The sequence below is a fragment of the Apteryx rowi genome, unplaced genomic scaffold, assembly GCF_003343035.1.
Source record: "Apteryx rowi isolate R43461 unplaced genomic scaffold, aptRow1 scaffold_64, whole genome shotgun sequence".
Taxonomy (NCBI): domain Eukaryota; kingdom Metazoa; phylum Chordata; class Aves; order Apterygiformes; family Apterygidae; genus Apteryx; species Apteryx rowi.
In genome coordinates this window covers 1,119,722-1,144,674 of record NW_020450916.1, presented here as the reverse complement: position 1 = coordinate 1,144,674, position 24,953 = coordinate 1,119,722, and the positions used below count along the sequence as shown (strand labels likewise).

General features: G+C 37.9%; 1 protein-coding gene across 14 annotated transcripts in view; it reads right to left on the bottom strand.

The window, feature by feature from the left end:
- PPP1R21 (protein phosphatase 1 regulatory subunit 21) overlaps positions 1-24,953 on the bottom strand; it is a 78,784-nt gene that overhangs the window by 35,465 nt on the left and 18,366 nt on the right. For 7 of the 14 annotated variants that reach the window (XR_003256417.1, XR_003256413.1, XR_003256418.1 and 4 more), the window contains 11 exons: positions 24,270-24,362; positions 22,352-22,479; positions 21,881-22,033; positions 21,015-21,107; positions 19,636-19,869; positions 17,891-17,926; positions 16,569-16,685; positions 15,541-15,639; positions 13,137-13,265; positions 11,955-12,180; positions 10,090-11,287 (listed from right to left, as the gene is read on the bottom strand). Coding sequence is in view for 2 of the 14 variants with exons in the window: in XM_026084438.1 (XP_025940223.1) it covers positions 11,258-11,287; positions 13,137-13,265; positions 15,541-15,639; positions 16,569-16,685; positions 17,891-17,926; positions 19,636-19,869; positions 21,015-21,107; positions 21,881-22,033; positions 22,352-22,479; positions 24,270-24,362 (1,112 nt within the window). In the remaining 12 variants the exon portion in view is untranslated. The other 7 variants (XM_026084438.1, XM_026084437.1, XM_026084441.1 and 4 more) reach the window with 5 other exon arrangements.

Sequence of the window (24,953 nt, the reverse complement as noted above, 5' to 3'; positions counted from 1 at the left end):
GGGCCGGGGGCTCCCTGGGGCAGTGCGGGCCGGTTTTGGCACGCAGCGCGTGGTGCGGGCAGGCGCGCTGCCCGCAGGCCTGGTGGCACCTTGGGCACCTTCGCACCGCCGGGCTGGTGCTTGCACGAGGAGTTCAAAACCATAAAAGCTCCAAACACGAGGGAAACCACCCCCAAATCAGGAGCTAGGGGCAAGTTAAACCCCCGTTCCGGGTTGGTCTCCTCCAACCCGTGCTAAGCCCTCAGAAGAGGGCCGGTGGTGGAGGCAGGTGCCCCCATGGTCCCCCAGGCCGGCCGTGGGGACCGCGGTACGCAGCCACTGCGCAGGGGAGCGCGCCATGATGGGACAGGACAGCCCAGCCCCTGAAACAGCCACAGCGCTGTTGCTGCTGCAACGAGTTTGTGTTGCAGCATGTAGGAGCCTTTGTCACAGACCGAGACCCCTTTGTGCTAACCCTCGTGCGAAGAGCTTATCCAGCACCCATCAGTGAAATGAAATGTGGATAATGTCCCCTTAGTCAGGCTATTATTTTAATCCTTAAATAAACGATCAAAGTGATTTTACCTGCATTTATGTTGGAGCACATCTTCTGCAGGTCTTGACGAAATTTGAGAAAGGCTAGTGAACGCATTAAACAGGAGATACAGGCCAGATGCCGCACACAAAGAGAAAGCAGTCTCTGGAAACAAACACACTTTCTCTTCCCGCGCTACCCCGCACTGCCCTGAAGGTCAAGTCTTTCATAGGTGCAAGATAATTTCCCTCTTGTACTGCACAGATCCCAGAAATTCCTTTAGACAATTTCCTCTTGTCTTGAAATTCAAGCAACAGAATGGGATCTGCTGAATAGCAAGACCATCAGAGCCATTAATCTGCACTTACAGCCTAATCTTGTTTCATTTCCTGTCCTTTCCCCAGTTTACAATAAGTGTGCAAACCACTGAACCATCAAGTCAGTARGGCTTTATGGGTTTGAACGAGTCTTTTAGTGAAATTACAATTCTGTTCTATTTAACTCTCCAGCATATAACTAATTTCTGCAAAGGACAAAGTGCCTCCTTCCAGTGGAGGAAAAGCAAGTATTTATTCTCACATACATCATTTATTTTAATTTAAAACAGAAAGTTACTTTCTAGTCTTGTTTGTTAGAATACTGTAATATCCATGCCTCTCTGTGCCAACTTTTCTTAGACGTTATAATTTATATAACGTGATATAGCATCTACAGGTTTGATTTTTCACCACCTCTAAAATAAAAAGTGACATGCATGCAAATCTTGATACAGGCAGTAAATAATATAGAGCTCTTTTGAAATGCTTCACAATCTTCTTTCAAAACAGTACTGAGGGGTGCTTTAAGTGTAGCAATTTAATTTAATTTCTGTATAAGTGAAAAATAAGGCAGTTTTCCAAGCAGCTGTGAAGTCTGTGAAATGTAGAAAGCAGGGAAGAAAATGCCTGATGAAAGCAAGATTTTGTTTCAACGGTAATGGGTGCTGCAGCAGCGTAGAAAAATTACTTACCAGTAAGCACTGTTAAAGGATCTTTGTGGGTGTTTTCACACTGCAAATTTTTCAGCCAGAGATAATTTTTTGGTCATAACTATATCCACAGGGTATCCTGTAGGCATGTCCCATCCAGAAGAGTTTCATGCAAAAGAGGCTCACACCTCTGAAGAGGACGAGGACTCCAGAATCACTCTCCAGTTGTGCACCCTTCCTGGAGGTCTCCCTGCTAGCACTGTGCTGGCTTGAAAGCCCAAATAGAGCTCCACAGCCTTAAGCATGTATCTGAAAAAAACAAAAACAAAAAAAGCCCCACCTTGCTGGTTTCTTAGCAAGATGTTAAGCAATGGTCATTCTCCAAWTTGTGTAGAAATAGCCATTTTCTTCTCTGCAGTGTCAATTTTCCTATCCCTGAAAGAGGAAGGTCACTGTCAAAGAAAGGTGAAGGCTCTCCTGGGACCCAATGCATGGATTCATGCCCCAGGAAAGGGATACCTAAAAGAAAAAAAACTACTTGTGTTTTAAGATGAGACTCAAAGCTTGGGACAAAACTTTGTGTGGTGGACCAGCCACAGGGACATGGGCAGTGAGAAAAGTCTCATGACTGCAGGCTATTAGGTGACTGAAATGATCCCCCACATCCAGCTAGAGAAAAATCTGTTGCTGTTGTCCTGGACAGTAACAGAAGATAAACTGCAGCCAAAGAGCAACCCAGAAGGGCAGACTACTGAAAAGACTAAGAAATTCAGAGGTGAACTATCATTGTTTTATTGAGATGGGGACCTCCTGGGGAACAGGCTTGGAGTAAGCATGCGAGCAGCCTGGGGTGAGGATATGAGACACTGCCATGTGCTCTAGGTGAGCCAAGACTGATTTTCCTTGGAGCAGAAAGCTGGTGAGATTTTTTTTTTGCAAGTTCTTACATAGTCAGAAAGTCATCCCAAAGCAAACAGGCCTTTACAGAAATTAAGTCCAGGCAGGCTCCAGTAAATTCAATGCCTTGAGGCAGGATGAGCACTGACTCTGAAAAACAAGGCAGCAAAGATTTCTATCATTGTTTGAAGAGGGAGAAGGACAGTGTTCCAGCAACACTCAGCAGATCTCCATAAAGGACACCCCTGTTTCTTCAAGATAAATCACCAAAATTGCTAAACCTTCATAAAAACCCGCAGAACTTTGGAAAGACCAAGCTGCAGTGCTGGAAACAGCTGTGGCTTAGGAAACAGAGATACTTATGACTGCGAGCCCTGTCTGAAGTGTGAGGAGCTGTGAAGGTTGAGGAATGCTGACCAACTCTGCTGCTCATCTGTAGCRATAAATGAATTGCACCATCTTGGGGCAGCCAAGTCTAAGTCCAGAACAGGTCTCACCACTGCCCCCCCATTTGCCCTCTGCAGAATCATTTTCTTCTCAGAGGAAACATCTTTGGCTCCCAGAGACAGCTTCACTGTTCCGCTGGGCAGAGGAGTTCCTTCAGAGAAGCACAGCATGAGGCTTAGAAAACAGCTTACTTACAAACAGGGCAGTATAGTCATATTGCCCTATACACTATTCTTCTATTTTGAAGAAAAAGAAAAAGAGTACCTTAAGAAAACATTTCTTATCGGTTATCCTGTCTCTCTAAAGTTCATCTGTCAGAGGTGACAAGGCACCATGTGGGAAGTCTTTTCCAAAATGGACAGGAAACAGACAGAGTGGGTAGGAAGAAGGGGAAGAGGTGAAGACCACTTGCTGTATCCTGGGAAGTGTTCCCAGAGGCATGGAGCAGAGTAACCAGGGGCAGCTGCCTGCGCTTCACTGCAGTGGAGGCAGTCTGCTAACAGACCAAAATTCCTCATCATATGCAACTGCAGTTATTCTAATCGCACATATAAATGTGCAGTCCTCTTTCAAATTCCATTAACCTATCAATATCACTGATAGCTCACTTATGACAGTGAGTTCTAGTTTATTGGGTAACTTATCAAAAAGAATCAACCTTAAATGACGGTATAAGTTCAAAATAAGATTTATGTGAGTAGTTGCGATGCTTCCCTATTAAGTCTTTAAGTCTTATTTTGAACGCTGGACTTGCTTTCTGTTCAAGTGTAAACATAAATGATATCAAACTAAGTGATACTATTGAAGACCTATTCTGGTAAATGTAAATTAAAATTGCTACAGTTCACATGGATAAGGGAACAGGGCAACAGCATTTCAGGAACTATGCGCAAGAGAAGATATCAATGTAAGATTTGCACTGGAAGTCTCTCCTTAGAAGGAAATCAGTAATACATACATAGATAGGATAGGGAAAAGAAAAACAGATGCTTCAACTTTAGTTTTCCTAAGTTAGTGGTCTTTGCTTCTGATAGATCAAAGTTTTTCCACCATAATTTAATCCATAACTTGCAAGCCAGTGAATGGTTACATTCACATTTTTCTTTCTTTAAATATATTTCTTCATTACTGCCAATCTGAGGTCTTCAGACTCAGATCACAAAACAGCAACCCTGGCAAGCACTGGGTTTACATAGCTTATTATGCCATCCACCACGCCAGCACGAAGCTGCGCAGGTGCCAGAACCTGATCCAGGCCTCTTTCCCTTCTGGAATTCCAGCACAAGGAGTCTTCTGTCTCCGCATTTCCCTTTCTCACAAGATGCACCCAACGTCTTGGCAGCAAGAACACGATCACTACCTCCTACTTCTTCAGAGAACCAGGAAACTAGAAATACTTCACCAAAAGGAGTCCTTCAGAATCTCCTGTACTTCTTCACAACATTTAATACATCCTTTTACTTGTTAGCTTCCACATTAGCCTTTCTAATGGTTTTCAGCTTAAGTGTAAGGGGTATTATTTTGCATATCTCTTTATCAAGGTCAGCATTGAGAGATTTTTTCCTTTACTGAGGCAAGTATAAGCCTGTTGTTTTGTGTGTGTAAGAGCTCAGTTTTGCTTCATGCTGATAAACCACAGAGGGATTGGAGATGAGAACAGGAGGAGACTAATGGTGCTACACACCACTCTCCAGCAAAACTGTTTCTGGCTATCAAGGCCATTGCTAAGTTTCAATATCAAATAAGACTCTGTGAACAGATTTCTGCAAAATTGTAAGAGAGATCAGTATTCTAATATTTAGGATTCATTTTCAAAACAGGACTTTTCTCTAATAAAATTCTGCTATTCTCATCTTCCCCCAGAAAAATTCAGTACACTATGAACTAAAGCAGGAAAAAAAACCCCGATACTGAGATTTAAAAAATCCCTAATATAATTTGGCTTTAATGAATAGCATGCACAGAACAACTTAGAGCAATTAAAATTATTTCTACAGTAAATAGATTTTGAAATGTTTTACATAAAGATACAATATATTGCTACGGGTAGTTATTAAACTATTCAACATTTTACAATGCTAACAATARAGTCAGTTCATATTGCTACCTATACTTATGTTGATCTTAATGTGATTTGCAGTATATTAACCTCTTCTACAAACTGTTTACTGTTTATGACTAGTTTGGCAAGCCAAACCTGTCAGTTCATATTGCCAGAACCAAATATTAATTGAAGACAGAAAAGCACTCCTTTCTAGACTTATTTATAACTCTTTGGCCTACTTCCTTGCCTTTTACTTTAGCAACAAATTTCCATGAACAAGATAACGTCCATCTTGAAAATTAAAATCAAACATTCTTCTCTCCCCTTCACTTATTAATYTTTCACTTAAAACTATTGCTATTAAAAACCCACAAGTTTAGCATATTCACTATTTAAGTTCCGCATACTTCCTGTATATAAATTGGTTACAAAAGTATTGCATAGCAGGAATAAAACATTTCTTGTGTTCCTTTTGTTAGAGATTCAGTGCCTTTTGGTGCAGCTGGCTTCAAGTGCTCTTGATCTCCTGGGCTAGGCCTATAACCTAAAGAAAAATTGTTTTGTGCACTTGCCTGGACTGAAAATAAATCAGACATTCAAAATCTCAAAACAAATTTTTGGTGAAATTCATTTTCCCTGCCCCAAGGTAAACATTTGCTGTGGCTGACATTGCATAAACTGTACACAGTTTGAAAGTTAGGTAGACAGCTGTGTAAGGGGTGCAGCAATGATGCCAGTATTATAGCTATTCCTCAGAGCAAAGGTTACAGCTAGTGAAACTGCACTGAAGTTCTCAGCTCAGACTTTTTCAAGTTTATAACTTATTTTAAAAATCTTTCCTGAAAAGCACTCTGCATTTACTCTTCAAGCACAGACTGAAGTCTTCTAGGTGTGCAAGGAAGAAAGCCTGAATCTCTAGGAGAGGTGGGGGACAGACATTTGAGTGCCCCCCCCATATACTCATTTCAGAAGCAATAAAYTTTATATGGTAAAAAATTTGCAAAAAGCTAGATGCTACCACAGACTAGTTTCTAAGTTGGCTAATAAAATAAAAATTGTAGTGCTTAAAATAACTGGAAATTCTACTCTGAACTTCTAATTTTATGGCCTACATGCTTCTCAAGACCAAGCTCTGTTGTTTATGGAAGAATGTAAATAGACAGCTTTGATATCAGGTCTGGATTTCAAAGGCTACTTCACTGGGCAAGACTTCATCAGTTTATAAGGTTTTGGACTTGCAATGTGAATTAGAGTTAAAACCAGTACAGTTAAATCAAATGATTTCTGAAGTTATGGAAATATTCATCTTTACAATTTCACATATCAAAATTTTAAAACTAAAGTTCTTATAGCTGTGGTAACTTAGTAGCTTGATAGGCAAACTAAGCCCAGTGAGAATCATGTGCTTTTTATTTTGCAGCTCAACTATGTAACCTCAGCATTGGAGCAATGCAAGTATTTGTACTCAAAGCTTTTGTAAGAAGCCAAGTGATTCAGGATTAGCATTGACATGGCTAAAGCTGCTTACGTGCACAGGAAAAAAAAAAGGAGAACTGCCCCCAGGCAAGTTTCCGTGTGCTAGATTTCATAGCTCCTGTTAGGCCGTAGTTTATAAAGGCCCCCAGAAGCTGCCCTCTGCACCCATCTCCCATTTAAAGCTAGCAATTCTGCAGGCACCCTTTCAGTTAGGGCAAGTCTCTAACTTTGTAACTAAAAGAAATACTCAGGAATTAAAACAAACATGGCCTCTTAGAACAAGCATAGTCTTAATTCACTGCTGAGTAATACTGCGAGTAGTAACAGAAGTAGAAAATGTAAAATAAGCATTCTTAATGGAGTGCCATCTAGCCTTTGTAAGAGAAAGTAATCAGGCCTCCTGTAGCAATTAAAAAAAAAGTAACTGCATTAAGTTTTGCTTTCATTATGACAGTGCTGTTGGTAAGCTAGTGCTCTCAAATTACATTATATTCATACTGCATTAAAGAACACTAAAATTGCCCAGATTACAGAGACAGATGGTTCTCTGAAGTTTAATATATAGTTGGATTTGTAAGGAAAAAAAATGTTCACACTACCCAACCAAAACATTAGTAATTTCTCTAGTCTCACCATAGGTGCTACTTGGGTAAAAGGTTGGTTTCCTTTCCTGTTTGCAACTGGTCCACTGGATACCTGAGCAAATGATTTCTTTGTAGTTATAGTGAGCACTGTTGACCAGGGCTCACTCACAGGACACTCACAGGACTGTCCTCTGCAGCACATGAAATCAGGGAACCACACTGGTTCTGAGATCTTTCCCCACCAGAAATGATTCACCTATCAGTGATGCTATAGTAGAGAGGGCAACAGGATTGCAAGTATAAAGTAGAAGTGAAGCTGGCTTAATAAAAAGGGAAAATACCCTGTATGAATGGACAATATACTTCAGCAAAGTGGAAAAGTGCTTCAGTCTTAATACAAGTGCTGCTGGACTATGTCTTCTGTGCGGTTGTCAGCTCCACTACCATTGAAACTTTGAGCTGTTTAAGAAGGAATCTGAAAGAATTGGCAAAAACATTATGAATGCTACTATTCTTAAACGAACAGATTATCACCATTTGTTAAGTCACAGGTATGTATTCATACGTAATATATGTAAATTAGTCATATGGTGAGAATACCTTGAGCAGCTTCTGATGACCTTGGCCTAAGAATACAGCTTCAGAAGTTAATCTTTCAGGCAGGTAAATCTTCTTTGACCATTGCAATCCCAAAGCTTTTTAAAACAACCAAGACATTTAATTATTTGGTGCTTTTATCACATATTTTTCTTGGGTACTTTCAAAACTCATGAAGGTGTAGTTCCTAAGAGGACAATTATCTTGAAGTTATACGAGTTCTTGATTGTAACAAATATTTATTTTGAAAACAGAATAGTTACTGGGGATATATTTTCAAAATACATGTATAGTTAAGCATAGGTATATTAGTACAGTGTTTTGTTTTTAAATCCTGGAAGAGTTTGTCTTTGAAGATCCAAGTATCATTAAAACCATTAATAGGAAATAGTGATGTTATCTGAACCAATTATTTCACAAGTGTGAGAGATTTTTCATGAGATACCTAACACTGAAGAAGTGAACTACAAATGCTCTTTAAAGGACTCTTAAAAATGCTTGAAAACTTGCTTTTGTTATATACATGACCTGATACAATGAACTGTCCATTAAAAAAATTAAACAAGGATTAGGATTTTTCTTTTAAACCCTGGTTTCAAGCTATGTTGTTCTCAATATTTTAGTAATTTACAGCAGTTTTTCATTAGCTTCCTSGTTAACCAGCTCCAAAGCATAGGATTTGGACAGTTTGAATGTTAATTCCAACATTAGAGAAATTTCTGTTCCTGAATTTTGGGCATTTCTGTTATAATCATCTGTACAGACTGTTCTGTATGGACACAATAGTTCAAATTCATACTTCTGGAAGACTGTCTCAAAGATTACCTCCTCGCTGCAATGTTGTTGATGGTCTTCAGCTTAACTGCATAGCACTGTTGAATTGCAACTTAGATATTTTTATGATCTATGGTTAGAGAGTTCAGAAACTGATTCAGAACTACCTGGTTAGCAGGTACATGCATGCTAGTTGGGCATTTCTGCTTGCTCCAGTTTATAATGCCACTTTCTTCCAAATGGAATTTAACACATTATACCCCCCTCAATGCATCACTATCCAAAATACCTGATTTTATCCTTAACTCTCCTTTTAGTTCCTTCTCATACCTCTGGCAGCTTCATCTTCCCATCTGTAGTTTAACACACATTTTACCTGCTGTATCAAACAGACCTGACCCCAGTCCCTGAGACATCACAGAACAGTTGATGTCAGAAGGGGCCTCTGGAGATCTAGTCCAATCCTCCTTGCTTGGAGCAGGGTCAGCTAGAGCAGGTTGAGTCAGGGTCACATCCAGCTGGGTTTGAAGTATCTCCAAAGACAGACTCCATAACCTTGTTCCTTGCATTCGATCAAAATTACAGTTAAAAAGCTTTTTCTTAAACAGATTTTCTATTTCAATTTGTGCCTACTGTCTCTTATTTTGTCATTGGATACCACCAAGAAGAGTATGGCTTTGTTTTCTTTACACTGTACCAGCTGATACCGTATCCCAGCATTTTTCAAAGATTCTATTTTTGTGTATTGATAGTTTATGACTGTCTGGAACTTACTTGAAAACTTTTCCCTAAAAAACTCAAGGGAGGCAGCCTGAGTGATCAAAATTGCATATATGTCCCTTCATGYGCATATTTACAGCTGATTGGTGAGGCAGATGCTCAAATAGGTTTCCAAATAGGTACTGCAAGGAAAAAATGCTGATGAACTAGCACACATGGGAATCGCACCTAATTGCCTACACATTCTATTTTAATTCTAGTTTTCGTGTTGTGGTATACTCTGTTGCAAAAATAGTTTGAGATAACAGATGGTTTTAACTTTGAAAATGTAGGTAAAAGTTTTCTAATCATATCTTTAACTTATGCCTTTCAAAAAAAATGGCATATGCAAGACCCTTTTTCTGAATGCAGCCACCTATAAGAGGTAGCATCAGTAAGAATTTTAGCAGTTCGATTCAGAGAATCAAAACAAGATACCTGAACTTRTACCTTCACTGCAGAGTAGAAATCCTCAGAAAAGGCAGCTTCAAAAGACCTGGAAGAAAACAATTAGCTTCCCTAGCTACTTAAAACAGTTGAAGCTACACCTGCTTTAATAAAATGGTTAGAGAGAAAGTAAACACTCTTCCCAGCCCTCATTAGCACCACTATGTAGTTTTTACTCAGTGTGATGCTCTTTCCCCTCTTCTCCAGTTTCATGACCACATCCATTCCATTTTTAAAAGGAAAACCAAAATCAAAACAGCTTTCACAACAGTCACAATCAATGAAGGTCACATATTTTTTTTGGAAGTTGCCTTTGAGTAGATGTAARTGTGAGAAGTGCTAACATGGACTAGGCATACTTTGCATACTGCAGCACTATGTTGAGAAATACAGCTTCTGGTTTCAGGGGCAGCTTGCATAAATGACGGTGCCCTGCTCAAACTACCATACCCTGAGAAGCACTACCAAGTGTAACTAGATTGGTCTAATACCTAAGCTCACCTCACGGGAGAAGCCTTGAACGTCTTGCCACAATAYCACATTGTGCAATCCAGACATAACCAGAATAAAGCAGCAAACAAAATCAATTGCACAAAGGCAGCTTGATTTATTACATACTCATAATACACACTGATACAGCTGACATCAGAGTAAATCCTTATGGGACAAGTGCGTGCCCTAATGCAAATTATGGAATAGAAGCTCAATGTAAAGTGTTGAGCAGCACAGCATCTGATTTAAAAAATAAATGCTGTGAAAACTTGTGGTAATAGACTTCAAATTCCTAAGAGATTTAGGAGGCTTGAAAGTTCAGACTTCCTGAAACACAGAAAAAGCCACATCCTTAACCACAGTCACTCCATCAGGATAATGTCTTAATTCCACAAAAGACTTTTTGCAAATTCGGTGTTTAAGTCTTCTACATATTTCATGTTCTTCTTTACTGTAAAAAAGCACTGTAAGCTGATCTATTCTACAAGTGTATATTGCTTCACTCTTTTGGGGCATCTTACGTTCACATTTTGCTCTAGCTTTAAACAGTTATTTCAATCAGTAAACAAAATGCCTAAATAAGGGCTTAAAGCAATTTCATAGACATATCCCAATTCAGCTATTTGTGCTCTTTATTTCAAAATTCAAAGTGCCAAATACAAGCAGCAAATTTTCATTATTATGGTCTAAAATAAGAACGATCCCATTTACCTTTGTGAATTTATAGAAACCATTTTTAAAGCCACAATCCCAATTAATTCAAAAGAGCTGAGAACAGGAATAATACATTTACAGTAACTGCACAGCTTGCATGGCCCAAAAAAGTCTTCAAACTTAAACTGCTCTTAACAAGTAACTGAATGTACACATGTTGACAGTTTAACTTAACTCAGAAATAGACAACTACTGCACTGATACCAAGTTTGTTAATGCATAATCAGACCTGAAAATATACAAAACCTGAAGTTATTACATGAAATTAAAACCTGGTTTTAAAAAGTGCACAGTAAAAACTGAAGGTAATTACTATATAAATTATCCACAGAGTGTATATTTTCTGGTTTAAAGCCAACATTAAGTTCTGTTTCATCTGTTACAAGTTCTAAATGTTTGAAAGCCATTTACAGCACCAAATCAGTTTTTACTAGACCCAATACCACCTCTGCTTCCTGGAACAAACAGGAACTGGACACCGAGTTTTCAGTATCTGYGTTCTGTGCAGCAGTAGCCGCCTCTGAAGACAGTTGATTAGCTGTGAACTATCGACTTTTGTTCTTTTTAGAATTTCCCTGTAGCAACAAGAAATAAGTGAACAGAATATATAATTCAGATAAGCAAGTTTATACAAACTACATACAAAACAACCTGAGGCCTGATAATTTATGCCTTCCACCAAAGATCAGTCAAACTGAAAATAAACAGTCCATAAGCTGCCAATAATGAAAGCCTACAGCTGGAGCGCTTGCTCTCTAAATCCCTCTATTCTTACAGGCCTTGTAGAGGAAAGTACCAGAGCCTTCAACCAAACAGAAATATCTTTCTTTAACTGAAACTGGGGGAAAAAGACATTTACGTTATGTCCCAAAAAACTCAGTTATATTAATACCACAAATACCGTAAGCTCTATGAAGACAAGTCAAGTTTTATTTTGTCCTTAAGTGCTATTTCAAATACAAATCTTAAAGGATAATTTCCCTTCAAATTGAGTTGAACCTCCTCAGTTCCTCCCCCCCCATTTTGCTTAAAAAAATTAAGTTTTAGCTTGGTTCTACACAGAATATTTCTAGTTTAGAAAAAAAGAATATTTTACAACTAACCAATTCACAATCGACTTTCAATAATTCCACAAAGCAAACGTGTAGCGTAAAACAAAGTTGTGTAATAATTACTTGCTGGCAATTCACTGTTTTCCTATTTCCTTAAGATAATTTGTTTTATCAAACTGGCAATTCTCACCAAATGACAGTGGCCTTCACGGCATCACTTTGATTTCAGCTGGATCACTTTCTGCATTTTGGTAGCATTTGAAATGCAAAACCACTGTCTACTGTTGTTAGATTTTGAACTACTTGCTTAGAGACAGACCCCTTCAATTCTTAGAAGCACAAATAGTGGAAAACCTCCAGAAAACACTTTATAAAAAACAGAGTGCTATGGTCAGCATACAGCCAAAAGCTTCCCTCTAAAAAGAAACACACAAAAAAGATTACACAMCAGAACGTAATCCAAAAGAAAATTTGCAATGCCAAATCAAAACACTCAGACATCTAAAGAAAAACAATTCTGTGCATGGGGAGAAGAGTCTAAAAATAAAGATGGCTGTCATGTGACCTCTAATCAAAACATGCCTTTTTACCCATTAGTAAAACCTCCTTCCATGTATCCCACAATTAAAGAGAACAATGCTAGTTTAATTTCACAGGCAGATTAGTGAAGGACAAATGTCCCCACAATATCTGTTTCTTCCTAGAACCTTCAGAAAAGGATATACCATGGTTTAAGCAGTGACTGCTCCAAATGGCAGACTTCCAGTTATTGCATCACTAACATAAGCAAGACAAGTCAGAAACTGTTACTTTTGATGAACACAGTTTTTCAAAGCAAGSAGTCTAAGTGTGCATTTTAAGAGAATTCACAAAAGAATTTTAGTGGCAATATTTTCACTTCCACAAGGGAGGAAAAAACAAAAAGATAGGCTAGAACATGGAAACAACACAGGGAGAAAAAGAGTAACTGCCAAGAACAGAGCATACTGCAACCAAGAGGAGTGCAGGGAGGACACTCCCACCTATAAGGGAAGCATAAATACTCTCTATCACTAAGTGGATTTGCAAATATTTTTATTTTTACCAGATGAAAAACCAAAAAGGTGCTGATCTGCCATCAGAGGATACATTTTCAGAGCCTATTTTGAAGGAGTGACACAAAGTGTTTGGTCTTTCACATATGTATGTTTTCCAAGAGCCTTTGCTTCACTAAAACATGTAGGACAAGGTTTGGAGCTTTCTTCCCAATTGGCTGAGCATAACTACAGCTTGTAACTTGGTTTGTTAAAGGCCAGTATTGCATGAACACCAAATGCAACCTGCAGAGCTCCAAGCTGCAGTCAGTGCCCAGCGTCAATAACCGGCAACTTACCTTACTAGTCAACTTTAGTGTATCAATTTCTTCCCTTTGTTTAGTTAAGGTTTCATTCATACTGCAGAGATGGTCACTCATCATACTTAACTGATCCTCGTAACTTCTCTTTGTCGTCATCAATTCATCCTAAGGAGGGGGGGGGAAAAAAAAAAAAAAGGATAACCAGAAGCCATTGCTTAATATTAGTGACAACCAGCAAAATAACTAACTTGTATTTCCACCTAGTAGTCAGAACTTTTGATGCTGTATGTGTGCAATTAAGATAAGCCATTGGGAAAAAATATATATATCACTTAATGAAAAAAGAGTCAATAGCTATTTTCTTTTACTTAAAGTTTTATGTACAGTCTGCCCTCCCTTTTTCTTTCTTTTGGAATTTTTTGCAACTCTTCATGGCTTACCTAGGAGATTTGCAGTTAAACCTTGTTTTCAGCCAAGGAACAACTGAACTTTAGAGACTTAGAAGACTGCCTGTACATGAACACATGCAGCACAGTAAGCTAAAGAATCAGCACTCCACATGCAGTTGCACAGCTACGATCTCTCTGGGATTAGAGACACACAGTAGGATAGCGTGTGTGACTAGAACGTAGTGATAGATGGATGCAGACTCTTTAGGAAGGACAGGATGGGAAGGGTAGGAGTCGTGCTCTAAGCAAAGGAGTGGTTTGAACACTCACAACTTTACTTTGGAATAGGTGACAAGATGTTTAAGACCTTATGGGTAGGGATCACAGGAGACTAACAAGGGTGAGGCAGTGGGCATCTGCTGCAGACTGCCTGATTAAGAAGTAGATAAAGCCTCACAATTACAGACCCTAGTCCTCATGAAGGATTTTAACCCTCCTGACATCTGCTGGAAGGGCAACGTGGTGTGACGCAAGCAATCCAGGACTTCTAGTATCGAGAAATTGTCTTTACGACACAAGTTATCAAAAGGCCTAAGAGGTGCTCTGCTGTGCTCACTCACAAATAAGGAAGAACTGGGCAGGGATGTGAAAGCAAATGGTAGCCTTGGCTGCAGTAACCCCATAAATAGGTGGAATTTAAGATCCTGAGGGAAGCAAGCGAGATGAATAGCAGAATTACAACAACCCTYGATTTCAGAAGAGCAAAGTTTGGCTTTTTCAAGGATCTTGGCAAGATCCCATGAAAAATTGCCCTAGAAGGTAAAGGGGCCCAGGAAAGCTGGCTGATCTTCAAGGACARCCTCCTCAGAGCAGAACAGTCCAGTGTTCAGAAAGTTAAGCAAATGTGGCAGAAGGCCAACGTGGCATACAGGAAACTCCTCATTCAACTTGAGCTAACTTAGCTCTGGTCTGACCAAGGAGTGGACTACATTACCTTTGGAGCTCTCGTCCAAGCTAAACAATTCTCTGATTCAATATTACATAGACTAGGAGTAGTGCACTTGCTAGCCTTTTATTATGTAGTTTATTATGTAATTGTGGATGACCATCTCATGTTGAGATAGATATTGCTTGTGAAGTTTGTTAAAGGGACAAATCAAAAGACTACTACTGTGTTCCTGAACTGTTTCTCCAAGCGTCTATTATCAGTATTYATTCCTTATATGTAGCATCTTAGGCACACACTGTCTCAGGCAAGTGAGCAATAAAGGTATGTACTAACTCAATAAGAAAAAAGTGAAAGCACTTGTTAACTGAACACTTATGATTTTTCCTTTTTACTATTGGCTCCCTTCTCAGCTGTGTGAAGGGGAGAGAAAGCAGTAAGTTCACAGCAAGTTAGGCACAGAAGTTTAGTATCCACTGTTAAAAGTGATTTCTTAAAGACTACCCCAAATTTGTTTTTGCTTATTAAACCATCCATCCTCAAAAAAAGCCCTTGTGTTTTTAAGACTTTCAGGCCCAGGTGCCTTGAAGGACTAAGTATTCTGCACTTCATCTGGAAAAGTACATTTGCACCACTTTTCTAGTCCTGTTTCTAAGTTAAATGGACTGAGCTAGAGTAAAACCTGTCAGTTTCTACTCTGCATACTGTTAGAAATGAAGATATGAAGAGAAGAAAGAGCAGATGTAAATGCTGGTTGTAGACAGAGCAGTCCTCCCCTCACACAGGAGGGCAAGCCCCTGAAATTAGTCACACAACCCCACCTTTAGATGAAAAAAACATTCTCGTAAGTACCTTGACATCAAATGTTCTAAAACAAAACCTGGGCTACTACAACCTTCTCCTTGAAGGAATGTTCCACTTTATGGATGGATTTAAAAAGTACTAGTTTAATCATTTTCTGCTTGACATTACAGTTTTTACATCACATTACTGAGGACCTAATAGAGGCATTACCACAATGGCCCTCATTTTTCTCCCTCACCTTCCCCTCACACACCATTACCCTATGAGACGTATCTACTATGCCATTTAATATTTTACTTACCTGTAGTCTACTGATGTTATGACTAGCTAGTTTCAACTCTTCCATGAGCGATTCCTTGGACTTCTCTGCTAAAGCCAATCTTTTGGCAAGTGCTCGACACTGTCCATCAGAGCAGGATGAGGAGGGCAGAAAAAAGGAAAGTTAGTCTTAGAGAATTTTTTTTGTCTTGTGCCATCTTTAACTGAATGCTTTGGATGTTTTCATTTTTCTGTAAGTCATAATCCTTACATTTCAAGAAATTTACTCACAGCTTATACATATTCTTACATGCAGAGATAATAGTTAACATTCAGTTTTTTGTTTCATTTTACAGAATCATCATTGCATTCCATCACTGGCTTGTATTTTTTCACATTATTGCTAGGAAATATTTCATAAGTTAAAAGCAACAGAAACGAGTCGCTTTATATGTTGCTTAAGTATCAGAGAAAGATGATTCCTCCATGCTATGTCAGCTATTATTAAAAAGAATTAGAGAATTTATCCTGCCAACCTGAAGATTCAATGTATTCCATATTGGGAGCTAATTTGATTTGTGGAATTAACCACTTACAGGAAAAGTTACTTATAGTTTAAAAAGAAAAGCAGCAGCTATAGAGATAGTGAAGCATTTTGTTCATTCTTGAAATTAAAATATGACTTATGCCTAAAACCCAATTTCTCAGAAACCTCTTTTTATCACTTTATGACAATATGCTCCAACACTTTTGAATAATGTCATTGTCGCTTTAAGATGAAGTCAAAACTAAGCTGGTAATTAAAACCAGCCACTTCAGCTTGTATAAATAACCATGACTCTTACTGTACTTCTCAATACATGCAATTAAGACAAGGCTAAAAATGATTTTTTAAAAACTTTCTACAGTGCCCATTTTTATGCATACTACACCACAGCCAAAAAACATGTTCCAGGAACAAGTTTTCTGAAACATTATGCAGCATACATTCAAACCCACTGTCATAACACCTGCCTGGAAAATTCAAAAAGGATTTACTGTTTTCAGTACAGACATTGCCTGCATGCTCACCTCAGCATGAAAGTGTACTGATTTGCTGTCAGCAAGCTGTAAATGAGATGTAAGTTCTGCTATCCTTGCCATATAGTGTTTTTTTATCAAGTCTTCACGAGACTCATTATCTGGAGTCTGGTAAAGCAAAAAAAATTAAGCAGATTAAGATATTTATATATTTAGTAGTACTAAATAGTTACATCACAACCTTGTCCTCTATATTGACTCTTCCTCTTCCCACCTGAGGTCTGGCTGCCCTATCCAAAAGCATCAAGTTACCCAAAACAACAAACATATTACAGCAGGTAAAGGGCGACTTTCAATGTCAAGCATAACAAATTGTATAGTACTATCATGTAAGAAGTGCACACCCTTGATTTACCATTTTTTGCCATAACAAAGAGCTGARTGAAGATGTAAGAATTGCTCAGTTTAACATGAAGTCTCTGATAAAGACAAAAATCCACTGCAGAAGCAGACTACTTGTGCCTAGCAAAAGACCTGCTGGCTTTTCCCAGCAGGAATTCCTGCACATATCCAAATTTCAGCAGCTCACAGACACTCCAAACCCATACTTCCAATGCTGCATATTGCCAGAGGTTTGTTTGGACACTTGGGTGGTAGTCTTTGTTTTAAACTTGCCAGTTTTCTGTAAATTACAGTTACCCACTAGAAGCAGCTTTCACATGGCTTCTCATTACCCTGAATTTTAGTATTATAGAGTAGCTTTTAAGAACTTGTATCAGCTATTATCTGGCCCCAACCTCTCCTCTTTTAATCATTCCTTCAGAAAAAAAAAAAAAGGAAGAGCAAGGTAAAACACACATCAGTTTCCTGCATGATCAGACAAGGAAAAGCACTGAAGTCTGCTGAGGTTCCTGGGAGAGCTCACCAGGGACATTCACCACAGCCTAGAACCAAAAAATAGAAGGAGAGCCAGAGAAAGGCCTGTAACTTTTTTTGCAACTTTCTCAGGAATTAAGAGTTGAGGTTTGGAACCTGGTAGTTACTGAAGTACCAACACAGCAGTGCTTTTCTCACACTGCAGAGGACAGACCTGGACCACAGTTCACACTGCTCCAGACTGCTTACCTGAATAAATCAGCCAAATATGAGATGGAGTTTGTTACACAGAACTCCACAGTTACTGTGCATTCAGAACAAAACAGGAAAATAGATGGGTTTCAGAAACTTGAACATATATAGACAGACTACATTTGTGACTCCTACCATTATATTAAATTATTGCAGTGGTTTAAGTAATTATCAAGATTAAGTTTTTAAAGAGTCAGAATTGAAGTATTTAACATATCTAATTTGATATGTTCAAAACAGTTTACCTTTTCATTATCAGTAGTTATAGTCAACATTCCAATCTGGAACAAAGCAGAAAATATGCTTAAATGAGAACTGCAAAAATACATACTATAGATATAAATCATTTTGGCTTCTGTCGTAAAAGGACTTCAAATTAAAAAAGTAGCAAAAGTTAAAACTAATTGAATGTTTATTAAAATGCTGCATGTTTATTTTAATTGACAGCATGCAAAAATCTAAGTATTTCCACCTGCAACATAAGCAACAATAAAAATATATATATAAAGAGAGAGAGAGAGAGAGACGAATGCTTTGAGCAGAATTAAAGCTGACACCATTTATCCAAATAGTAAATATCCCAAATAGTAAGTATCCTTTGCCTTATGATGTACATGAAGGGGGGGAAAAAAAGCAAGAAAAAAAGCAAGATACAACTAGCTTGTTTGATTACATAGTTTAATCACACAAAATATTAACATTTCAATGCACTAAGGTACCCCTTAATTAAAAGTTTCAAGAGCAAGGAAATCCATCTTAGATTTCTTGAGCATCTTCTAAACTCTTCTTTTTCCGGTACGACTAATGAATTGCATTGGCAGCGCAGGGTGAGGAACTCACAGAAGTCTAGCAGAGGGGTTAGCTAGCATGTGAAGAACAAGCCTCAAGGACAAGTGTCTCCACAGGGTCAGAATTGTTTCTGATCTTGACAGGAAGGCAGATTTAATTTTAAGAGAAACAAATATGCAATGTTGACATATGAGTGATATTAAGCATTGCTKCTAGAAAAGAATACACTCCTCAAACGCCTAAAGAATTGAATAAAGTATCAAAAACTTTAGCTGCTAGTTTAGTTCAAAAGCGGGATTTTCAAAATAATCAGTCATTTTTATCTTGGGGCAGGGAAGTGAGGAGAAAGTTCTATTGATTGCCGAGCAGATTGTTTTGCATGTCTTAAAGATGACACCCCTGTCAATACCACTTTGGAACTGTTAACTGAGAGGAAAATACAACCCCCTTTAAAATCCTTTCAAKATCTGATAACCAGACAGCAAGGGGGGATGGAGAGAAAAGATACACACTCCCCCACACCGTGAACACCCCCACCACCAACACACACACACACTTGCAACACAAGAGCAAGGACAGAAGGCTTGCTGTATCCAAAAGCAACTTTTTAACCTGCGTCATATGAAAGTTATATAAGTTTAGTGCTCTAGAGAACACTGAAAACTTTGATGGCTTCTTCAAACTAAAATTAAGTTATAGTATATGGACCAGTCTAACCCATTAACAGGGAAATAAAAAGCCACTGATTACATACTTTCATTTTCATTAACATATCTACAGATTTAAAGAGTTTGGGAAACTCAGAGCTGACCTGAGATACTTACTACCTGCAAGGCTTCTCAACTACACACACAAAAAAAACACACACAGAAAAAAAGTATAAATTAAGCATGTTTCACTCTTCCGCCTCAGTCACGCAAGTACAGAGTTACGAATGTGGCCCTGGACCACTAATGAAGTTACTGAACACAAAGGTCTCAGAAGCCAGACGGTTCTAAACTCTGCAGAAAACATTAACAAGCAGCTTTGCAAATTTGGGGAGACCAAGTGTTAACTCAGTTCAACATCATCAAAAAAGCTTCCAGTAATAGTGTTGCACTGATCAAACAGTGCTACCAAGAAGTCACTTCCAAATCAAAGTTGTGGGTTTTTTTCCTCTCTCTCTCTCTCTCTCTCTCCATTGAAGGAAAGAGTCACTTACCAGACTAGTACTTTTAACAGGCTCCCTCTGACTCTTTTCTATGGTTTCCTCCTTCTGTTCAGTTACATTTGGCAAGACAGAGCGCTCTTGCATAGTTTCTGCTAAATGTCCACTAAGAGAGTACTTCAGTTTTTGGTTTTCTTTCTCTAGCTTTATTTTAGCTAGTTGGGCCTCCAACATCCAGTGCTCTTTTTCCTGTTCAAGTTTTGCAATTTTCTCCAGACTCTGCTGAACCTTTAGGAAGAAGAGTTTACAGTCCAGGTTACCAGACACAAACACACACACACCACACAAAGTACAGGAACTGTCTGAAGGCAGTATTATTTAAAAACCTGACACAAGTGAGCTAATTGAATACTACAGCAGGTAAACACCTACTGATCTGAGTTGTAGTCTTAAGTATGGTTATGTGGTCAAAAGTGATCATGTTCAAGTAGACACCATGTTTGGGCACAACTACAGCTCACAGAACTGGGAACGCCATATTAGATGGAAGTTACAGCTGGTAAAGATTAGAAGAATTGCATAGAAASCAAAAAGATACATGGCCAGCACTGTCTTGGTCTATGCTTGAAAACAAAACCAAGCCACAGAACCCCCCACTTATTCAGATACGAGAACAACAGGTCAGATGCTGGTCAATCTTATCATTCCACGCATTTCATTTTTCATATTCAAACTCAACTACTATACTTTGAATAAGGGCCACTACAAATCACAGAAACCACCTTCTGGGGAAAAAAAAAAAAAAAGAGAGAGAAAAAAAAAAACCACACCTCACGAAAACAAAACCCAGAATGACTCAAGCACAACCAGAGCGCTCAGATCAGTAGAGAACTGACAGATTAGTCAGTAAGTCTCATTTATACAAAGAGACAGGCAGACTGAGTAGAACTTTTAAATACCGTTTAACTTCCCTCTGCCTCAGCTTCCAAAAACAAAATAGATACAGGAATGGTTAGAATAGCCAAATATATTCTGTAATTGAAAAGAAAGTCACTGTCTGTAACCAGTGCTGGTAAATCCTACATAGTCTGGGAGAACACCCAAAACAGCACGTAACAGAAACAAATACCTTAATATGCCTTGTCTTTATTTTGATTTTATCTAAATTATTAGGTAAAGACTGCCTGACACCTTGTATTTATACAACAAAGACATCAATGGCACAATCTTGTCTTTCATAATTACATGTACGTGCTACAAGTACAGGAGAGCAAACCTTGGATAACATAGCTTGACAAGAATAATTTTACTCTCAAAACTCAAGATACCTCCAGTCTAATTTTAAGCTTCAAAATATATAGGGAGACTATTCAATACTGCTTTACCTTTACAACATACATTATTAAATGTTAGTAAAATTTACACCAGAATACCTGTTGTGCAAGGCCTTCTCTGCTTTCCGTGGAGCTCAGAAGAACTCTGCGATTGGCCAAAGCCTCTTCATAAGGCACTGAATCTGAACAAGGCTGCAGAAAGATAAAAGAAACCTCACAACATTTCACAGCAGAGCAGAATATGTACTTTCTATGTTTATTTTCTTATTGCCCTCCTTCCTGTCCCTAATCCCTTTAGTAAAGGGAAAATATTCCAAACATTTAACAGCCAGTAGAAAAGCTAACTTGAGCTCCAAATAAAGTAACATATACCCGATTAAAAAAAGCTCAGAACACTCCATGTGTTACTTAAGTTACTAACTTACTGTTAATAATCAAATGCAGCTTTAGGTCCACTTGACATAAGCCACAGCAAAGTGATTTAATGATTGTCAAGTATATCACTACTTATTTGCTAATTTTAATGGGAAAAGAGGGGAGATCTGGTACTATTTAATCCTTTGGTTCAGCACATTTTCTCCAGGATACATCCTTTTCAAAACTTTTTTTGTGCCTGTTAACCTCCACTATCTTCCAGTCAAAGCAAATATAATATCAATCACTCCATATTCCCAGCAAGTATGGTAAGAAATTTAAATAAGCAACTGTCTTCTCCTGGGAGTCCTGGCACGAAGTTATTCGTGGAAGTGGAGAGCGCAATCAACATGTACCCTCAGCTGTGAGGGCAACTACATTCTCTAGAGCAGTAATTCTACTGCAGAATTTAATGGTCCCATTTCCTCARGGAAGGGTTTTTCATTCAGAGGAAAATTCATTCCAAATACTGAAAATCCTTAGTTTGGATTCTTTGACATAACAGCAAGTGAATTGTACTTTCTCTGTGCAAGTATGCCAGCTGAACAAACCTTCTTCAAAGACTTCATGTAGGCAGCTGCCTTTTTCTTGTACTGCAGCATACACTCAGCTGAAAGAGGGCTGATAAACTCTGCTCCTCCTTTAGGCCCATAACTCAATGAACCAGTGAAGTGATCCAAATTGTTGCTGAAGAACGAGGCAATCTAGGCACATCAAGAAGAAGTATTGAGTGAAATTGGACTTCACAACAAAAGGAAATTCACACAAGTTGTGGCCTTCACTTCTCTTACACATTTATAGACTTTAACACAGCATCCTCTTCACAATATCTGCTCTTAACAAACATGCAGTTGCTTTTAACACATGGCCTGAAAATAGCTTAGAAGAAACTGATAAACTGATACTATATATTACTAATATCGGAGACAGTGATAACTACATTTCTCAAATCATACTTTTTTTTTTTTTTTAAAGCCTGCTTAAGCTGAGGCATTATATTGAAACAAAAAAATAACCATTACCTTGCCCACTCCATTTGTTAAAGCCACAACAGAGGATAAAATGCAGTCATTCGTTGTTATAAGTTTCTGCGTGGCTGTTGGAACCTCTTGTTCTAAAGTTGCTTTCTGACTGTAGTGCTTTGAAATGTCTAAAGAAGACGAGAACAGTTATTTCTTTCGTCTAAGTAACCATTTTTAAATTCAACTTTTATGGCTTTGGGCTTTGAACATTTTTCTCTTCTGCAAATGAGTTGTATAAAAGATTAGTCTAGATATTCTTATAATTAATTCTTCAGTAGACTGTCTTGGACAACTGCTTWCAAACCTAAGAAATAGACATTATGCTTGTTACAAAAGGCAGAATAAAAGGGCATATTTTCAAGTGTGCTCAGTATCCCAAAAATCATAGCTATACAAGGGAGCCAAGGTCCTTTTAAACTAGCACTTCATTTCAAAAGTATACTTACCATCTCCATATACGGAGAGGTCAGGATTTTTACTAATGTTCGATACTCAAGTCTTAAATTTACACGACTTAGAAGGGATGGTGTTTTAATCTTAGTAATTCTTTCAGTTAAAAATAGTAACACAATCTTAGGAGAAAAAGATCAACTTTTTGAAAGTCATTTACAAAAAAGTGGTAGTTTCTATACACCACTCTCAAGAGCACCAAAATTTAAAAAAAGTGTTTACCGTGGAAGACCAGAAATTCCCAATTTTGGTCTAGTTACAAATAAGCAATTATTTCACAAGTAAACTTATTGCAATAAAAAACTATTGCTACAGAATGGAGAAATCCCAGGTTAACACCACCAGAAGGAAATTATGTTTTGTGGCAAGTTTAGGAAGCTGGGGATTAGTTTGGGTTGGTGAGGAAGGGAGGAGAGAAAATAATAATAAAAAAACTGACATACAGGAATGGGAGGTGTCAAGCACAATAATTCTCATTAGCTAATGATTCTACTGACACTTTTCTTCACTTTTTCTAAGGTGCAAGTTTTGTCTTGAGATTGCTGTAATTACAGCAACTCTACTAAGAAACTAGAAGGTATATATCAATAACACTTATCCATGCTACAAGACCATACATCAAAAAACAGGAGAGACTAAACCAACAAGCTCTAATTTTTTTTTTTTAATATAGGGACTTATTATAATCAGGACTCTGCAAAATGGGGGAATACTACTGACTTTTATTACTAACGGCCTGAAGAATCAACATGCATTTTATTTAAGATTATAAAAGCTTAGTGTTTATACAGCTGACTAGTATCAGAATGATTCAGCTATACTGAATATTTTCTCTGGGAACAGCTACATAGTACAGAATATTCTAGAATAAACAGAGAAACATTCTTTTTTTAATCCCTTCTCCCTCAGTTTTAACCAAACAGCACTTGACTGAAAATGTAACATATCCATGTCCTTTTGATAAAGGATAGCCATTTTCAAGGAGGAAGTTAGAATTTCAAAGTGAAAGCTAACTTCTTGGTAAGTTTTGGTTACATATTCATGTTAAAAGAAGAACTCACCTAAAAACTGTAAGGAAAAATTCCATTTTGATTGCTGAGACTAGGTCAACTGTATATAAGCAGGGGAAAATATGTACATTTAATGGCATTCCATTCTGTATGCTAGTTCACTACAGCGATACAATTCAGAAACTGAAGTGATACTGCTCAGGGTGATTCTAGAGAGCCACAGTTAAATTTTCCAGCAACTTACAAAAACAAAGCTAGCAGAATGGAGGAATGAAAAACATGCATGTATCTCCAAAACAAACAGTAGCTTTAATTTGACTGTTTTGTCTTTACCGATTAAGATGAGATTTTATCATATAAACTTTTTCTATAACAGTATGTTAGATGCGTGTTATATATGTATATATTTATATGGAAAGCAACAAAGCTAAAACATACCACTACTCCATTCCACTCACCTTTCAGAATGTCATGAAATCCATGAAGACTTGCAGCAATGTTTGTAAATACAAAGCTGTAATTTGTCCTAAGACAACCCTCTGGTTTTGTACCTAAGAGTACCATGAAGAAAAGTAAACAAAGCTCAATCATGAATGAAAAAAGTTAACTCTGAAAAAGCATCCTATTTCTGCCTTCTAGAAACATTTGCATGGGGCATAATCTTTAGAACAGAAGAAAGAACAGATTCATTGATTAGAATTTCCCCCTTTTGTATTAAATTTCTCTATTGAATTTTGCCAGAGTAAGCAAGTCAAAGACTTCCAAGCTTTTTAGATTTCATTTAGACTTTACAAATATCTTCAGCTATTTGTCTCAAAGATCAATTATGCATATCAAAAAAATTTACATACTTCATTATAGGAGGAACCATCTCGGTCCTTCTAAGTGAAGGCTGAGATAATCTGAAGCTATGAAATAACTATCTGCTCTTATTATTTACAGCATGCATCTGGATATTATCCCCCCACCCAAAGATTTGACTTGATTTTATTTAGTTATAACCACAAGTTGTAGTTTAATAACCTTATGAATAGGAACTGAAAGGGATAATTAATAATGAAATTCAGTTTATTAACAATTTAATAATTAAGTGATCACAAAAGATGTATGTCAATCATACTATAAAAATTTACAGTTATTTC